General features: G+C 55.1%; 1 protein-coding gene across 1 annotated transcript; it reads right to left on the bottom strand.

Moving 5' to 3' along the window:
* Positions 1–246: 246 nt before the first annotated feature.
* Positions 247–13,213, bottom strand: LOC130032436 (aldo-keto reductase family 1 member B1). The gene is made up of 10 exons (XM_056123988.1): positions 13,073–13,213; positions 7,237–7,404; positions 6,652–6,768; positions 5,463–5,540; positions 5,127–5,249; positions 4,347–4,453; positions 3,915–3,996; positions 3,667–3,750; positions 2,632–2,714; positions 247–655 (listed from the first exon to the last, which is right to left on the bottom strand). The coding sequence occupies exons 1-10, from the start codon at positions 13,136–13,138 to the stop codon at positions 613–615; spliced, it is 951 nt and encodes a 316-aa protein (XP_055979963.1). The 5' UTR covers positions 13,139–13,213; the 3' UTR covers positions 247–612.
* Between the last annotated feature and the right edge of the window lie 6,442 nt (positions 13,214–19,655).

Here is a 19,655-nt window from a genome sequence, read left to right as displayed (position 1 = left end):
CGGCTGTCAACTCGTCCAGTGAGTGGGACATGCGGGTGAGGGCTGGGGACCTGCAGCCCTGCCCACACAGGTGCTGTCCTGAACTAGGCAGAGACGTCACAGGTGTCCAGCCCCACGGGTGAGGCTGACCCAGAGCCACGGGGAGACCCTAGCCGCCCCCCATTGGTGGGTGCCGAAGCCAGGAAGGTGGGGAGTCATTTCAACAAAGCAAAGCAAGACACTGGTCAGATTCACAAAAGCACTTTTTATTGAAGGGGGAGGGGAGGGAGGATGGGTGGGGCCTGGGTGGGTGTGGGGGGCCTGCCTGAAGGCCTGCCATCCCCAAAGCAGCAGTGGCTGCTGGCTCTAACGCCACTCTTCACTTTCTAGATTGAAACCAGGAAAGTTTCCCGGTGAATTCCTCAGCCAGACAGGAAGCAGGCTTCGAACCCACAGACCCTGTCCTCTGTCCCCAGGAGTGTGTGTGTGGGGGGCGGGGCAGGGCACAGGGGGCCCGAGTAGCATAGATGGACCCCCGGCCACATGGCCTTGATGTGGGGAGGGGGGGTCGGGGGAGGTACGGGGCAGGAGGAGAGGCAGTTGGCCACCAGGCAAGGGGCGGGCACTGCGGCTTCAGAACTCGATGGTGAAGGGGTAATTCCGGTGCGAGGTGCAGCTGTGGAAACAGACACGGTGTCAGCGGGGCTGCGGGGGATTCCTCCACGAACCCCGGATCGGGAGGGGGGCGGAAAAAGCCGCTCTGTCGGCTGCTGCCTCCTCTGCGTCTACCCCAAGCACGCAGGGCTGTGCCCGGGGGTTACCGGATGCCATGGCCTGATAAACTGCATTCAGCCCGATGAACTGCATCCGGCCCGATGAACTGCATCTGGGGAACTGGGCCCAGCAGCTGGCAGGCCTGGCTCAGGGTCCTGTATCCTTCTCCCTTCCTGAGCCACCCCGCTGCCCTGCCCTCTTCCCGCTTGCCTGATGTGGACCCTAGGTCCCCCCCGCACCCCCAGCCCTGGGTCTGGGTCTGAGCATGGGGCCCACCGGGAAGCCACGTGCCTCCCGAGGACCCCATCAGCAAATTCTGTGGGACACTGACTTCAAGGGAGAGGGGAGTGACTCAGCCAAAGCACAGAGAAGGCAGGTTGGAGGGCCACGGGGTCTGTTCCCAACAAGCCCCCCCCACCACCAATCCTGGGAGTGGCCCTTAGCCCCCAGCAAGGGGCTGAGGACCCGAAAACTGCAGAGGGACAGGCTGGGGGCAGAAGGAGGTGGTCCGGGCCCAAGGCTGGTTCCATGGCACAGCCTCCACGGGGCCCGAGGGTGGTGGCCAGGAAGGGGAAGTGATGCGACTTTTATACAGACAGTGTGGGTGGGCCGGGAGCGAACCCGATGGGGGACCTGAGAGTCTGACTCCAACGTTGAGAGACACGCAAGTTCCTCACGCTCTTGTCTTCTTGCACTGCATACATACCCCCCAAGCCTGAAGGTCACGCTCAACTGCCACTAGCCAGAGAGGCCCCTGGTGAAAAGGCCATGGGTACGCACGAGAAAGTTCCCCAGGGGGGCCTGACCTGGGCACCCCCGCAGCCTAGAGGGCGTGCTACTCGCTGTCTGCTCACTGTGGGAAGGAGGACGGGGTCTGCAGGTACAGGGGGATGGGCGAGACCTTCCACCCCCCACGCCAGCCGCAGGAGCAAAGAACTCCAGGAATGAAGGGCAGAGGTGTGCAAAGGAAAAGACGCAACCCAGTGTGTGAGTCACTTCTCTCCCCCCGCCACCACGCCCCTTAGATCAGGGCTCAGGGTCACAACCGTGAACACAAACAGGCAGGAGACAGAGAGCCCTGGCTTGGCTGGGGCTGCCTGCCGGGGGACTTACTTTTTTCTTTTTCCCTCTTTTCCTTTTATTTTTTTTTCTTAGGTTTTAGGCCGTACCTGCCAGTACTCAGGGTTTAGTCCTAGCTCTCAGAGCTCAGGACACACCCCTAGCAGTGCTCAAGGGGCCATATGGGGTGCTGGGGTTCGAACTCACTTTAGCCTGACACTCTGTTACTATTTCTCCATGTCCCGTGCCAGTGACTTTATAATATATATATATATATATATATATAAAATCAATTAAAGAAAAAAAAAGCCCCCTTTGTGGCTTCGAGAGCCAGCCAGACACTGCCTGAGGGGGTCACCGAGGCCACCTGAGGCCGAGAGCAAGCCTGGGGCTGGGGACGCCACCCATGGGCCTCAGAGCAGCTCCCAGGGGGACAGAGGGCCCGCACCCGGCCACTGTGGACACCACAGCTGCTTCCTCAGAGTAGACTGTCCCCGTTGGGACAGCCCAGCGAGGCCAGGGTGGCCTCGTGGTGAGCACCAGCCCCTCAGGGGGGCCCAGGAACCCACCCAGGATCTGTGTGAGCCTCTCGGAGTGTCTCTGCCTTCCAGCTCCCGGCCAGCGGTGCCCACCAGCTCCTGAGCCTTGGAACCCGGGCCAGGGTGCAAGAGGTGCTGCCTGGAGACTCCTGCCCTCTGAGTGGACACAGCGAGCCCAGGGCTTTTCCCTTGGGCTCACTGGCCAGAACTCACACCCAGGCAGAGGCAAGCGGTGGCAGCGGCGGCGTGGGGACCTGTGTCCGGGGTGGGGCTCGCTCACCTCATCAGGGCGCAGACCCTCCAGTTGCGGTTGAAGCTCAGCAACGTGTTCACCTCTTCGGGGCTCAGCTCGAAGTCGAACACCTGGAAGGAGGCAGCCGGGAGTGATGCACTGCAGAAGGGTTTCTGCACTACCCTGGGGGGGGGGGGTACCCCACCCTGTTTCAAAGCGCCGACCCGTGTGGGGCCACTGAGGAATCCCCCACCCCCGCGACTCGCGGCAGCTGGGACGGGATCTGCTTTATTCCAAACTCCCAGGGGCTCGGGGCTCCCCACCCCGCCGCCCTGAGAACCAGCTAGGAACCAGCGATCACTGCACAGGCCAGTGGGATGCCACCCTCCGGCTGTGCTGAGAAGGTTTCTTGGCTCCTTCTCCAGCTGGCTCCACCCCCGAGCCCCACCCCCTCCAAGTCTGTAACAACTGGGCACCCGCGGAGAGGGAGCAGAAAGGGCTCCTCTCCCGGCCCTTGGGGGGGGCGGGGGGGGCATAGCCTGAGGGGGAGGCGGGGAAAAGGCATGACTCCTTCCCTTGGGCCACGGTGGGGCCAAGGTGAAGACTGGAGGTCCAGGAGGCAGGAAAGGGGGGAGGGGGAAGGGCAGAATCCAATGCCAGGGAGGAGGGAAACCCGCCCACTCCTGGGGGGCGGCAGCAGCAGGCTACGGTAAGGGTGGGCTTCCGCACTGGAGGCTCCCACGGGCCTGCCTCTCCAGGTCAGCCCAGGCCTGTCGCTGCCCTGGATGACGCTAAGCCCCGGGCCCCTTCCCGCGTGATGTTTAGCATTTGACCACAGCCCCGGAAATCGGCTTTAACGGCCCAGATGGGGAGACGGAGGCAGGGGCACCGAAGGAGCGAAGGAGTGGCCGTTCTTGGGGCCCCTGGCTGCCCCCCACCCAGTGAGGTGCCTCCTCCCGCGTCCTCATGGGGCTTTGAGGGCTGGAGGAAAAGGGGCCCCCACCCACCCACTACTCGCAGCCCCAGAGGAGGAGAAACCACACGCCCCCGCCCTGCCCCGACCCCAAACTGCTCAGATCTCACCTTGAAGTTCTCAGCGATGCGTTCAGGCGTCACGGACTTGGGGATGACGATCAGGTTCCTCTGCATCGGGAAGCGGATGAGCACCTGGGAAGGGAGGAGCCCCGGGCGTACATGTGTGTGTGTGGTGGGGGGGGCGGGCCAGAGGCCAGAGCTGCCGGACACCCACACCTGGGACGCAGAGATGGGAGGGTCCCCACCGGCAATACTGGGACCCTGCCTGGGGCTGATTTCTGGGCAGGCGGGTGTACCTGGGCCGTGGTTTTCTTGTGCCTGGTGGCGATCTCTTTGATCCTGGGGTCCTCCAGTAGGGAGGGGTCCTCGGGCTTGGCCCTGGACACAGAGATGGGGTTCTGTGAGCAGTGGGCAACGCCAGACTGCTGGCAACACCCCCACACTGGGACTCACTCCCGCCAGGGGCCTCAGTGGGAAGCTGGTGAGACCCCGTCCCTCTCCCTGACCCCTGGCCTTCCCCACGCCCACCACCTCAGGCTGTAGAGATCCAGTGGACAGTTGTCCTGCTTCTGGAAATGCCCAGCAGCTGGCGGGGGGTGCGGGCGGGGGGGGGGGGCTCAGGAGGGCCCCGGGGCAGTGCCAGGGGGCACCTCCCTCCCTTCCTGCCCACACTGTCCCCTCCCGGGGCGGTTTCTCGTTCTGCCCAGTGCTGGGAGGACACGACGCACCAGGGCCTGTCGGGCGAGCCAAGGGGGCTGTAGGCCGTCACGGCGATGCCTTTGGACTGGCAGTACTGGATCAGCTTCTCCTGGGTGAGGTAGGGGTGGCACTCGATCTGCAGGGGCAAGCAGGCGGCACTGTGGGCGCGGCCCCGGGACAGTGGACACCCGGGGGGGCTTTCCCCAGAGGTGCCCATCTCTGCACTCCCTGCAGAACCCACAGAGCAGCCCCTCCATTTCATCCTGCCTGGGACCCCTGGGTGGCCTCTAACCCGATGCACAGGGGTTCCTCCTGGCTCATGCACCCAGGAATTACTCCTGGCGGTGCTCGGGGGACCGTATGGGATGCTGGGGATCGAACCCGGGTTGGCCGTGCGCAAGGCAAATGCCCTCCCCGCTGTGCTATGGCTCCAGCCCCAAGACCCACATTTTAATAACCAGGTTTGAAAAGGTTCTGGTCAAGATGCCAGACTGGGGCTGGGGCAGGGGTGGGAGGATGGGGGAGGGGGGGCGGGGGCAGGGGAGAGGGGATCTGGGAGCGCTGGTCGAGAGAAGCTGAAACAGGTGGCAGGATGGGTGATGGAACATGGCATGTCAAAAACCCAATTATGGATAACTCTTAATTCATAGTGCTTGAACAAAATAAAACTGGGGGGGGGGGAGAATAATAAAATAAAATAAAATAAAATAAATAAGCGAGTCTTCTGCTAGTGCCCGGGGACCTGCCTGCTCCTGCCTGCTCCCCGCGGGAGGACATGGACGGACGAGCAGAGAGTACATGGGGGTTACCTGGTTCACCGCCGGCTTGTACTTCAGCCCAGGCTTGTTTAGGATCTTCTCGATTTGCAGGTGGTTGAAGTTGGAGATGCCGATGGCTTTCACCAGCCCTTCGTCCACCAGCTCCTCCATGGCCTAGAGACAAGCAGAGCATCTGTGAGCTGCCCTCCGGGGCCCTCGGGGGAGGGGGGCCAGGGGCAGCTCAGCAGGTCCCTGCTGGATTGGACCTCTGTGAAGCTGAGACCAAAGAGCCGGGCTGGCCCGTGGGGGGCCGGGGGAGAGCAGACACGGGCCCCAGAGGGGCACACGGCGGGAGGGGCAGGGTGGGAGCAAGGGCAGCTGCCTCACCGTCCACGTCTCCACGAAGTCCGTCTCACAGGGAATCACTTTGCCGTCCCCATCGAGCGGGAAAAACTCCTTGGCGGGCTGTCATGACACACAACACACACACACAGACACAGACAGACACACACGAGTCAGTGCTGGTCCTCACAGAGCGCCCTGAAGGCAGCCTCAGGAGCCACAGGTGTCTGAAGCTGACCCCGGGCACATTGGGGAGCAGGTAGGGACAAGGAGCGCAGCTTTCCACAGCCCCCGATCACCCCCTGCCCTCTGGTGAGGGCCCTGAGTGCGCCCCCTTGGGGGACCGGGATGTAATGATGCGGAGGCCCAAGGCTGAGGACTGAGTCCCGGGCCGATCCCCACCACAGGCTGGCTGAGCCCCACAGGGTTCTCATGAGTGAGTCCAGCCCTGATGTGACACCCGGAGTTAACGAAGGCCCACCGACAGCGAGGCCAATAGAGCAGAAGGCACAGAGGCCACAGCTGAAAGGTGACAAAGGCCACAGGTCCACTGTGTTCGGGGCCTTTGGGACGGAGGGGGGAGGACTGGGAAGCCAAGTGTGCCCTGTGCGGACAGGGCGAGTCCATGCCCACGGGGCAACAGCACAGGCTGCCTCCTGGACGCGGGAGGAAGCCCAGAGCCACACCCACTGCTGCCCAGTTTTCAGATGGGACACCCCAAGGACAAGAGCAGCATCCCACCATGCTGAGCGGTGTCTGATAGCCCGCGAGGGACTTGGAGCACCGGGACACATTCCTGGGTTTTGTTTGGGGGCCAAATCCAGTGGTGGCTCAGGGCTGACCAACCGGCTCTGTGCTCAGGACTGACTTCCGGCTCTGTGCTTAGGACTGAACCCCCAGCTCTGTGCTCAGAGTTGACTCCCAGCTCTGTGCTCAGGACTGACTTCCGGCTCTGTGCTCAGAGTTGACTCCCTGCTTTGCTCAGGACTGAATCCCAGCTCTGTGCTCAGCACTGACTCCTGGCTCTGTGCTCAGAGTTGACTCCCTGCTCTGTGCTCAGGACAGACTCCCGGCTCTGTGCCAGGCACGTGTAAGGCAAGCGCCTTAGCCACTGTACTAGTCAGTCCCCGGGATACGCGTCTGCCCAGCTCTCAGGTCACTCGACCGCAGGCCACTAGGTGACACCACCTGCGCAGGCGTGAGCCACCCACCCCGCCCTGGCCCGGGTCCCCACCTTGAAGCCAGTGGGCCAGTGGATCAGGTAGAGGTCCAGGTAGTCCAGCTTGAGGTCACTCAGCGTCTTCTGGCAGGCGCCTCTCACCAGGTTCTTCTCATGGTACGTGCACCACAGCTGTAGCCGGGTTGGGGGTGGGGAGGGGTGGGGTGGGGGGAGCAAGGCTGTCACACACACACCCATTCTGCTGGGCCAAGAGGTGACATCCCCTCCCTTTGAGGCTGCACGTCCTGTCCCGGCAGGGCCTCTCAGCTGGGGGCGGGGTGGGGTGGAGGGGGGCGTGACCATCCCATGGGTGGTCCCGGGTCAAAGGAACCGCTCAGAGAGGGCAACATGGGGGATGGTGGGGTGGGGAGGCTGCAGAAACCCACCCACGGCCTCTCTGCGAGCCTGGCTGGTCTCCCTGGAGCTGGGCCCCTGGTTTGGCCGCAGGACCAACTCCCTGGAAAGGGAGAGTGAACCCACACGCCTCGCCTTGGCAGCAGGGGGCCGCTGATATCGGGGCACTGACTCTCAGGGCCCTGGACCTGGACCGGCCCCGAAGAGGCGCCCCCCCCACCCCCGGGAGGGTGAGCGCCCCGCTACCTTGCTGACGATGAAGAGGTCCTCCCGCTTGACCACCTTCTGTTGGATCTTCTCCTGGATGGCCCCGCCCACCTCGTTCTCGTTCTGGTAGACGTGGGCACAGTCAATGTGGCGGTACCCGACGTCGATGGCCGCCTTCACCGCCTCCGCCACTTTGCCTGGGGGGGACTGCGTGCAGGGGGAGGACAGGTGGGGAAGGGCAGGGAGGGAGGGCCAGAAAGGGACCCGAGGTTAGCAGGTGACCCGGAAGAGCAGCGTGAGCCCTGGTGTCCTTCCAAAAGGTTCTAGAGTCAAACACAGGCACTTTGCGGGGGGGGGGGGGGGGGGTTCCTTCCTGAGGACCCCCCCCCCCGCCCACAACTGCTTCACCACAGTGGGGATGTGCCAAACACCACCTTGGCTCTCATGCCGTGGACCCTCGAGACCACAGCACATGGTACCTCCCCCCACCCCGGACTCTTGTCCCCAGAACAGGGCGGGGGGCCATGGCCTCTGATGACCTTATGCCATCATCTGCACACATCCTGCCGGGTCTGTGAGCTCGGCGGGTGCTCGGTGGGTACCCGGCCCCAGCCGCCTCCCTGCGCCCACAACTGCCCGCGACCCATCACTTGGTGTGTGTCATTCCAGGATGTTTGTCGCTGAAGCTTCAAGGCCTTCCATTCTCACTGTGTAAGAGGAAGAGTGTGGTGGGGGGTGGGAGGTTGCAGACACGAGCCCCACAAGGAGACGGAACAAGGAGGGGTGTGTATGCACCCTCTTGAGTGGGCAGCACCCACAGCAGTGCCCAGGCTGGCTGCAGGGACGCTTGACTCCCTCTTACTTCCTTGCTACCTCCCCCGCCCCCGACCCCAACCCCCCAGCTGCTACTGTAGCCATTGCTCTTTTGGCCGCCAACTGTGGAGGGCAGGTGAAGTCGGTTGGCACACCCCGGGTTTTCCCTGCCCTCACACACGCCAGCCAGTGCCCTCTCTGGGCCACTTCCTACTACGACTTTTCACCGGATCCATCGGCTCTGACAGGTGCAACATCAAAAGGCCTTTCAGTTCTGACCTAAACTCACTTCACAGGATGCATTCCAAAGGCCGATGAATTGACGTATTATCTCCTGGAAGAGGAGCTGGCACACTTAACTCAGGAGGACCGGGAGACTATTATTAGTGATGGGTGTCGTGGGCTTCCGCCACAACTCCTCAGGCATCCCTGGGAGCAGAGACGGGGCACCCCCTCCTGACACCCCGGTTTCCCAGGCAGTGTGAACAGAGAACACAGGACCTCCCGGGACCCCGAAGGGTTGGCTCCATTGCCAACAGTTCCCCTTAGCGGTGGCCAAGAGGGACCGAGCCGGGCCGCCCATCCTGACACTCTCTATGCCATGCTCTCAATCTGTGCTTCTGGGAGACGCCCCCCAACTCCAGGACAGACAGAGCGCTGCCGAGTGCAGTGAGGGGGACCAGCGTGACCCCGGTGGGCTGCCCTAAATGTGCCTCCCCATGTTCAAGGAGGTCTAGCTGCGTCCCCCACCCACCCCCATCCCCGGGGACCTGGCTTCCCGCCCACGGGCCCAAGCTCAGTGTCCAGATTAATCTCATCGACCTCAGTCAACTTCCAACCAGAGAGCTGGTGCATGAAGAATCTTTTCTCACTGCGTTATCACAAGAACACACAGGGCTACTATCGTACAGCTCGTAATCGGCTCTGACCACAGGCAAACGCTCACACGGGGATCGACTCCCCCAAGCTCCATTGGCGACACTTGTGCCCGTGGATACCAGAGGTGGGAGGGACAGGCCGATGGCAGGGCAGGGGGTAATTCAATCTCTCCCGGCACGGAGGCCTGGCCTCCGCCGTGGGAAAAGGAGGGAACTGACCCTCGCTCGGCATGCCTTGGGCCACTCCCATCTTGTTCCACTTGTGACAAGTGACAATTCCCACAATTCCCACCTCAGACAGTCTTTGGGGAAGATATCTGGGGCTTTTTAGTTGTTCTTTTGGTTTTTTTTTTTGGGGGGGGGTGGGAGGGAGACACCCAGTGATGCTCATGGGTTACTCCTGGCTCTATGCTCAGGGATCACGCCTGGTGATGCTTGGAGGATCATATGGGGTGCTGGGGTATCACACCGGGGTCTGCCAGGTGCAAGGCTATCGCTCTAGCTCCCCCCCCCCACCCGGTACGGTCTTACAGGTGGTAAGAACAACCCCCACCCCCCAGAGCTCTCCTCACAAACACAAAAAAAGTGTATACACTGACTTATGGGTCTGCAATGGTTATAAGGCCCTAAGTAGGTAGAATCAAAAATGTTTTAAAAACATTATCAAGGGGCTGGAGAGAGAGCACAGCGGGTAGGGCATTTGCCTTGCTTGCTGCCGACCCGGGTTTGATTCCCAGCATCCTATATGGTCCCCTGAGCACCGCCAGGGGTAACTCCTGAGTGCATGAGCCAGGAGTAACCTCTGTGCATCGCCAAGTGTGACCCAAAAAAGCAAAAAAAAAAAAAACCCATTATCAAGGACGAGGGATGGAGAAAACGTCTCTGAACTTCCTGGTGTGGAAAAATGGGAGGGCGGAGAGACCAGGACTGACTGTGCTCCATTCTCAGGAAGGGATTTTAATGACAGCTGCCCTCCCCCGCATCCCTCCCGCAAGGCCAAGGGCAAGGCCAAGGACAGTCACGTGTTTCCGACCACAGCCCCATTTATTGGAGGTCAGAGCGATAGTCCAGCAGCAGGGAGGGCAACTGCCTTGCACAAAGCTGACCTGGTTTTAACCCCTGGCACCCTCTATGGTCCCCTGAGCCCACCAGGAGTGCTCCCTAAGCACAAGGCCAGGAGTAAGTCCTGAGCACTGCCAGGTGTGCACCCTCCCTCCCCTGAAAAGAGGTGATCTCGGGGGCTGGAGCGATAGCACAGCAGGTAGAGTGTTATCCTTGCAAACAGCAGACCTGGGTTCGACCCCCAGCATCCCATATGGTCCCCCGAGCAGCACCAGGAGTAATTCTTGAGTGCAGAGCCAGGAGTAACCCCTGTGTATCGCTGGTTGTGACTCAAAAAGCAAAAAAAAAAAAGTGATCTGTTGTAGGCTTAGGTTCGATCCAAAAAAGGCGGCCAAGCCTTCTCAAGCACTTGGGGCCCAACTTGAGAACTTAGGGCAGGCCACTGTCCCCCTCCATGGACGCACACCCCTTCTGGTGTCACAGGGACCGTCATATGGTATGCAAGCGACGTGGTGCCTGGTCCAGCCTCTGAGAAGGTGTCTCAAACCACATGCTGGAGAAAAGGGACTCAAGGACTAGCCACATCATTTTGGTGCGTAATCAAGGCCAGGGGGTGGGGTGCACTCTGGCCACCACTTACACCACCCCCCCAGTTCCCTGCTCCCTTTAGCTGTGCCGATACATACAGGGGTTAAAAACCTCATCTCCTCACTCCTCCAAGCCAGAGCCTCTGATTATCTGAGCGTTCATTTGAGACAGGAGACATGGCCTCTGGGCACTTGCTGAGACAGGAGACATGGCCTCTGGGTACCACTTGGCCGGGCAGGCTAGAGATTAGTGAAGAGCAGGCCACAAGGTCTACGTAAGATCGGCCTCCACAAACTTCTCCCGCCCCAATGAGTGACCGAAATCAACAGATTTTCTTCTTTTATGTTATGAAATATAGACCACTTTCCCAGGTACTTAAATGCTCAGGAGAAAGAACTTAGAGACCTTCTTTAACCGACTTCTACTCCTCCCTGACCCTCGAGCAGTGGTTTCCAAACCACAGGCAAGAGGCAGGGCCACTGTTTCTGAAAGCACAAAGCACAATTTGAAAAACCTGGCAGGCAGAACACTAGGTTAGGTGGTGCACAGTGGGCTTTTTTTTTTTCCATTTTGGGTCACAACCGGTGATGCACAGGGGTTACTCCGGGCTCTGCATTCAGAATTACTCCTGGCGGTGCTCAAGGGACCATATAGGATGCTGGGAATCAATCCCAGGTCGGCTGCGTGCAAGGCAAACGCCCCACCCGTTGTGCTATGGCTCCAGCCCCCAGTGGGAATCTTGTTTGGTCCAGTTATATACCAACACTTGTGTGCCGTGTCATTATAGAACCGGTTACTTTGCTCCTAGCCTAAAGCCTAAAGACTGAGGCAAGTGGAATTTGACTGTATCATGGTTGTAATTCAATTACACTGGGCCAGAGAGAAGAAGGTCCATGCCCGTGGCGAATCCCCCGTACTGCCTGGTTCCCCCCATTTCTACACACTTCAGTCCTTGAGCCCCTCACCCCCATCAATGCCCCCAAATCCTTGCCCCCATCACCTGAGCACCACTTGGGAGGCGCCCCTTCCCCCAGAGCAATAATTTAATCACCCTCTGGGTGAGTGCGGTATTGGAAGGAAAACAAATTAAGGAAACTCTCTGGTCTCTCCTTATTCACCTTCTAGATAATTGTTTTTTGATAGCAGGTTTTAGGAGAAAAACAGCAGCTTCTGTTTAACTTCAAACCCGGTTTGCCCTTGTTCCTTTTGTGTTTTGGGGTCGCCCACTCAGAGATGCTCAGGAATTACTCCTGGCAGTGCTCAGAGGGACCCTATGAGGTGCCAGGGTCCAAACCCAGGTCTGCTGAGTGCAAGGCAAGTTACACTACCTGCTGTGCCATCATTCCATCCCCTGCCCGTGTTTCTTAGCCTTCTCTTTCCTTGTCTATGCCCCCTCAAAACCTGTAGTCGATGCTCCTACGGAAATCTGCTTTGCCTGAGGATGGGGAGGTTGGGGGAGGGGGGAAAATCACAGTGCATATGGTCCTCTGAGTCCCACTAAGATAAGTCGTGGCCCCGAAACAAGTGGTTTAAAAGTCTTCAGAAGGGGCCGGGAGCAATAGCACAGCGGGGAGGGCGCACAAGGCCGAGCCGGTTCGATTCCCAGCATCCCATATGGTCCCCTGAGCAGCGCCAGGAGTTAATTCCTGAGTGCAGAGCCAGGAGTAACCCCTGTGCCTCGCCGGGTGTGACACAGAAAGAAAAAAAAAGTCCTCGGTAGTGATAGTACAGTGGGTAAGGGCCTCTTGCCAGCCTATGTTGCGTCCCCAGGAAGCCCAGATGGTGGCCTGCAGTGATCCCTGAGCTTAGGTTTAGCCCCAGCATCCATCCAGATTGGTCCATCCATTCCGGCCTAATTTCCACCGCCCCGGGGTACCCCTGGCCTGCTAACTGCTTTGGCATGATCCCTAAAGACCCCCCTCCCCGACTCCCCCAGCGCTGGGATTCCGCCCGGGCTGATTCCTAGGCACACTCGTGCGGCCCCCGGTTCGTCTCGGGATAGCCCTGAGAGCAAAGACCCCCGAGCCGATGCTGAAGTGCAAACTCTCCAGGGCGCAACAAGTTGCCGAGAGGGCGCAGAAGCCGGAGCGCCCCGCCCCATTTCTCCTTCGGCTCCAATCTGCCCCCAGCCCTCCCCGGAACCCTCCCCCTGCTCTCCCCGGAAGCCCCCTTTCCTTCCCCGTCCCCCCCTCTCTGGCTTTCAGCAAAACGAAACGCACGGTGCAGCCTGGGGGGTGGGGAAGGGTCCACCCACAGCGCCGGTGCAGCGTGGCCTCGCCCCCCTCTCGCCCCTGCGACCATACATGCAAGGCCCGGGGGTCTTGGGCTGCAGGGCCAGGCTCGGGACCCCGCTTCTGTGCCCGAGTTAGCCGGGACAACCCCCCCCCACCCCCACCCCCACCCCCAAACGGTTCCACTGAGGCCTGGCATCCGCCGCGCCGGGCCGCTCGGGGTCCCTCCAGGTCGTCTCCGCCCCCCTCCCGGAAGCGCAGGACCCTAAAGGGGTCGCCAAGACGCGTCCTCGGGATACCTACCTTCCAGGTGCCCAGCCCCAAGATGGGCATTTTGGCGCCAGTGTACAGAGTGATGTGCTTAGCCATGACCGCTACCTTAGCCAAGTCTCCGCTCAAGGACCATGCGGTGGCGGTGCCGGCGCGGACCTTTAAATAGCCGCTGCGCCCGCTGAAGGGGGCGGGTCCTGTGGGCCAGCGGCCGCGCGAAGGCGGCTTCTGATTGGCCGGGTCTCAAGGAGGCCTCCCCGCCGCGTCAGCCCAGCGGCTCCTCAAGGACCCTCCGTCTCCCGCTAGGTCCTAGCGGGGTCCGGCTTCTTCCGGCCGGCCGTGAAAGCTAGTCCGGGCTGCGCGCGGTTCCTGAGATTTCTCTAACGGTGGGAACCGGTGCAACCGGAATGTCTAAATGTGCAAAAGCAATAGACATCGCACACACAAATCAGCTGGAGAAGTGCTTTGGTACTTTATTTTTTTAATTTTTATTTATTTATTTATTTATTTTTGCTTTTTTGGGTCACACCCGGCAATGCACAAGGGTTACCTTCTGGCTTTGCACTCAGGAATTACTCCTGGCGGTGCTCGACGGACCACATGGGATGCTGGGAATCCAACCCCGGTCGGCCGCGTGCAAGGCAAACGCCTTCTTGCAGTGCTATCGCTCCAGCCCCTATTTTTTTTTTTTTCAAGAACACAAAATGGTTTCTTTACTCATTGTCCAAACACCAGGATCAATGGCTTTAGAAATTTTGTGAAGATCCCTCTGGCGGCCGGTATAGTGCTCTTCTAAAGTGCTCAGCTGAAATCACTTGCAATCTGTTTACAAAAGTCCTTTTCGAGATTTGGTGTTGCCCCTCCGCTGTGTAGGCTCCTGTATATACCCTTGATCCTGCCCATGACTGCTGAGTCTGTCTGGCCCTGTGAAGCCCAGCAAGCTCCCAAAGACAACACGGATGACATTCAGTAGGACCCTTTCAGAGCTACCTAGCGGCCCGTTTCAACAGTCACTTGGAGAAACTCAACGAAACAGGCAGAATTCCTTAACAATTAATTTTAATAAAATATTTTTATTAATTATTTCAGATGAGAAAGTTAAGTAACTGACTAGCCCTAATTGGGAAAGAGCAAAACCCATTCATTCTTTACCAAATTAGCACAAGGAAAGTACTGGAAGAATTTTGAAACAGCTTTGGCTTTTTCCCAGTAACTTCTGTATGCGATGTTTTCACCATCCATCTTCTAATGGGCTCTTTCTGTCCAGCACCCTCCAATCCTTCCCCTAATTATGCAAGTTTGAGAATGACATCTGCCTAGCAATGACTCAGGAATCAAATCTCCCTAAATTCAGTTCTGGTGATTTTCCATCAAGTGACTACTACATGCTGACCCCTAGGAAAAATTCATGTTGCCAGACTAGTCCAAATAGTTTTCCATTAGGCTTTTATTAAAAAGAAAGAAAGAAAGGAAGGAAGGAAGGAAGGAAGGAAGGAAGGAAGGAAGGAAGGGAAAGGAAAGAAAGAAAAGAAAGAAAGAAAGAAAGAAAGAAAGAAAGAAAGAAAGAAAGAAAGGAGAAATTGTGAGTAGCAAGCTCTGATGCTCTCTGTTTCCCATGAAGAGATTTTTTCATTGGAGCTTACAGCTGGGCCGTTGGTTTGTGGTAAAAGGGGGGGTTGGTACCCACCACACTTATAGGATTCATTTTTTTTTTTCTTTTTTGCATCACGCCCGGCTGTGCTCAGGAATTACTCCTGGCTCTGCACTCAGGAATGACTCCTTGCAGTGCTCGGGGGACCATATGGGATGTTGGGAATCGAACCCGGGTCGGTCACATGCAAGGCAAACGCCCTACCTGCTGTGCTATCACTCCAGCCCATAAGATTCCTTTTGACACAGAGGTTACTGAACAAATGTTGGTCTCTTGGAAAAATAATGTGGCTTGAGTCACCAGATTAGTATATGGGTGTTATCAGTTAAGGAAGGTTCTGGCTTCTATATGAATGGCTTGCTTGTTGTCTGAATGGAAATTTGAGTATAATGTCTAACCGCATGAAGGCATGATGGTCTAAAGATGGACTATTTGACAATGGAATACTACGCAGCTGTAAGAAAGAAAATCACGCAATTTGCTGCATTTGCTGCAACAAGGATCAAATTAGAGGATATCATACATAGTGAAATCAGTCAGAAAGGAAGGAACAGATATAGAATGATCTCTCTCATGCGTGGAACACAGCAAGGGAGCAACAAAGGTCCAAAGGCAACAAACATCCTGGGAGAAGTGACCTGCATAATTGATTTGGGAGTGGGGGGACTTGGGAGGGCGGAGTCATGGGGTCCTTGGGAGAGGGAGGGAATATACTGGTGTGGGATTATGTGCATGAGAAACCATAATTAATAGCCCTGTAAATCACAGGATCTCAATTAAATTTTTAAAAAAATCAATAAAAATGGAATATTGAGACTGGGTTATGCCAAATGAAAGGACCTGTGGAATGTCTGTGGTAATAATAGCCCTGCAGATGGGGCATATTAGGGTGGGTGTTTTCTTAATTTGTAAAAGGCCGCTGGACACATATCAAAACTCTGCTTCAACAGGAGCTGGGGGCACACATAAGTGGTAGAGTACATGCCTAGCATGTGCAAGGCCTTGAGTTCAAGCCATGGCACCCAGTGCTCCTGGTGACCCCCCATCCCCCACCACCGCCCCATTTACTGCTGGAGATGGAAGCCCTAGCACCAAGTTGTCAAGATTGTGGTTGGCAGTAGCCCCAGGCCTCATTTCCCACAGGCTTGGCCCCTGTGGGAAAAAATCTTCAGTAGGATCCTTTGAGAAAATTTCCAGTATCTCTTCTCAAAAATAAGTAGCACGGTAGCACTATCCTCCCGTTGTTCATCGATTTGTTTTAGCGGGCCCGGTAACACCTCCATTATGAGGCTTCTTGTTACTCTGTTTGGCATAATGAATATGTCACAGGTAGCTTGCCAGGCTTTGCCGTGCGGGCGAGATACTTTCAGTAGCTTGCCGGGCTCTCTGAGCGGGGTGGAGGAATCGAACACAGGTCGGCTGGGTCGGCTGCATGCAAGGCAAATGCCCTACCCGCTGTGCTACAAAAATTAGTAAGACTCTTGATGTGTTCTGAGTACATTATTTTGTGACAAGAACCAGTAATTTCATACTAAGGAAAGAATTTAAAAGAAAAAATACTTACTATGAAAAGAATGGTTCTATATACACAATGCAAAACTGTCAATGTCCAACAGCAATAAGAGATGGGGTGTAGCACTTAAGATGAAAGTAATAGTGAACTGGAGAGATAGTACAGGAGGTAAAGCACTTGCCTTGCATGCAGCTGACTTGGGATTAGATCCCCGGCATCATATTTGATCCCCAAAGCCCCACCTGGAGGGATCCTTGAGAGCAGAGGCATGAGTAAGTCCTGAGCACCGCCAGGTATGGCCCGAACCCAAGTGAGCAGAGTACAGGCAGAAAGTCTGAAATAGTGCCACGGTGAAAGTAGAAAAGAGATCATGATTATGGGCTTGGGGGGAAAGAAAGTCATCCTGCAACCTCTGACTAAAGTTAGAAGAAGCCAGAGGAAATGGGGAATACTGTGTGTTAGACTATCTCATGAAGAAATGTGTTGTTTAATTTCTCACTCACTTTCCAATTACTACAGGATAAAATTTAAAATGTCTTAGAATGGCATTCAATTTCCTGGGAACACTGGTATGACTCTGAATACATGAAAAACCCTCAAATTGTTTAAAACGTTAAGAAGGCCCACATTGTGCACATCATGACAGGTGATTCATAGTTCAGTAAAGGTGTTAGGGACGAGCAAACATGTGAAAGTTACATGCTACTGTGTAACACAGGCTGCCCACCAGGGTCCGTCAGAGACCTAGGCTGAAGGGTCCTTCACCTTCTCCCACTACAAAAAAAAAAAAAAGGGAGTGTCTCAGATGAGTAATTAAATGCTTAGTCCTGGAAGTGGCATCCATTACTTCCCATCTACAATCTACTGGCCAGCCCTGGTAGAAGGTTCCTGCGGCCTCTCTTCACTTGGTTTGGATAAGGGTCACATTCCTGTGTGCCATAAACAGAAAAAAAGGGGGGGGAGTTTTCAGTAAACCCTAGAAATAGAAATTGCTTCCACAAATGACAAACAACTATTGAATCTCCATTGTGTTCAAGTGCTGTACTAGGCAGTCAGTCTATAGGAATTACAGAAAGGCAGAAATGAAATGAAGGGAAACAAACATTAACATCTGTTGAACTAGCTGTGTTGGGCGCAATTCTTCCAGCATTATAAGCATGAAATAATTTTATCTTCATAAGAACCCTTTGCAGTGGGCACTATTATTAATATGCAGAAACTGACACAGGAAAGAGAGAGATCAATCCCTAAGTATGCAGAACCAGTAAGTGGCTGGATGAAGCTATAAACCCAAGGAGTCTGACTAACCCCTGAACTTGTAGCCACCTACCCTGAAGTTTTCTCATTATTTTATTGTGACTCACAGTAAGAAATCTGTTCTACACAACGCTCTGTTCTTTCATGAGTTTATAGTGGGAACAAAGATTCCCAAATACTTCTCATCTTTATAGTACATGGCGCAATATATTCTAGATATATGCCATCTGTATTTTGTATATTTCTATGTAGTTTACATACTCACATATACTTACGTGTAAACCTCTCTATGCTCAGTACTGATTTTAATCATAATTCACTCGTGGTTCCTCTGACAAATGATTTCCTAATTCACCAAGGAGTAGCTGCCTGCATTTTGTGAAACTATGTCTCCATCTACTCACTGAACTATCCATTCTCACTCATCTCAGGTAGCTGAGACTGTGAGAATCATCCATAGGTATGAAAAAAAACGCTTGTTTAATTTCTCATTAATTCTCCAATTTATACAGGATAAAATTTAAATGTCTTAGAAGTCTACGGGTTAACCACTCCTAACACACCAGCAAAGATATCTTTTCCCTCTATCTCTACCCATTCCTTTCTTCCAGGGAAGGAAGGAGAAAGAGGTCCAGGAAAAAGAGAAAGAGCAAGAAACCAGAAGAGGAGTTTGGCCTCAGCAGCTGTGGTGGATGGATTTGAGCAGAAAGTCTCAGGATTTGGTCCAGGGAGGAGACTCCAGTCTGCAAATGTTTATTTGTGTTTGTTCGTGAGATGGGGTGAGGTAGCAAACAGCATTGAGGGAACTGTCAATATTCATCCTAAGTGAAGCTGGAGAAGAACCAAGAAAAAAAGAGAAAAGATATATTGACAGCTAGTCAATAAACTGAATAACAGCCACTGTTTTCTGGATGGCTTGCAAATTATCAGTCATTTCCAGTGCATTATATGACTTTACCCTTACAGCCTCTTGGCAATGACAAACTCTATTCCTTTCCCAGTTTTTTATATTGAAAAAACCTCAGCTTTGGGAATAATAATGTAAAACAGATTGAAAAGTTAGTACGTTTAAAAATTGGATTATTGGGGCCAGAGTGATAGTACAGTGGGTGGAGCTTTTGTCTTGCACATTGATGACTGGGGTTTGAGCCCCAGCATCCCATATGGTCTCCTAAGCACTGCCAGGAGGAAATTCCTGAGGACAGAGCCAAGAATAACCCCTGAGCATCACCGGGCATGGCCCCAAAACAAACAAAATCTTGGACTATTGGGTGTGAGAAACAGTACAGAGGGCAAAGTGTTTGCCAGAGGGCAGCTGACTCAGGTCCAATCCCTGGCATCACATATGGTCCCTGCACCATTGTCAGGAGTGACCCCTGAGTGCAGAGTCAGGAATAAACCTTGAGTGTGGGATGAGGGTTGGATGTCCTAGCCCCAGAAATAAATAAATAAATAAATAAATAAATAAAAATCCGATGATTTTATTCATCATCTGAAGGCATTCATTTGGAATTTTAAAAAATTTTGTGCAGAGGCACCAAGATGAGTCAGGTGTCAACACCATACCTCCTCAGGCTCAACACATTTTCCAGAGTGACCCAAAGAACTCAGAGAAATATTTCATTTCCTAGATTGGTGACTCATGACAGAGACTATAGGTCAGGACCAGCCAGATGCAAGAGATGCAGTGGGCAAGATAAGGGAAAAGAAGGCAGAGGAGCTTTAATGCCCTCTCCTGGGTGCTTCTCCCCAAAGAGTCACACTTCCGGGAATCCTCTCCCATAGGATTTGTATGGTGTCTTTACGACATGGCTAGAAAGATAAACTCATTTGACCACTGGTGACTGATTCAACTGCAGCTCTTTCCCACTTGCTGGAAGCTGGGGAAAGGGACTGAGAGGAGCAGCATCTCACCTTATGGTTGAGTCTCTGCTCTTAGGTATTCCCGGAAGTCTCCCAATTCACATACCAAAAGATATCTTTACACTCTTAGCCCTTGGAAATTTCAGGATTTGAGGGCACTATGGTTCAAGAACTATGGATGAAGACCAAAATATAACAGGTAGGTAGATAGGTAGGTAGCTAAGAACTATATATATTTCAGTCTTTGAATAGCCAACTATTTATTTCTCAGTAGTCACAATCTCACACCATGCAAGCCATATGCCAGTGTCCGGGAGCAAATGACCAAGAAA

The sequence above is a fragment of the Sorex fumeus genome, unplaced genomic scaffold (genome assembly GCF_029834395.1).
Source record: "Sorex fumeus unplaced genomic scaffold, SorFum_2.1 ptg000048l, whole genome shotgun sequence".
In the NCBI taxonomy this organism is placed as follows: Eukaryota; Metazoa; Chordata; class Mammalia; order Eulipotyphla; family Soricidae; genus Sorex; species Sorex fumeus.
This window is presented reverse-complemented; position numbering and strand designations above follow the sequence as displayed.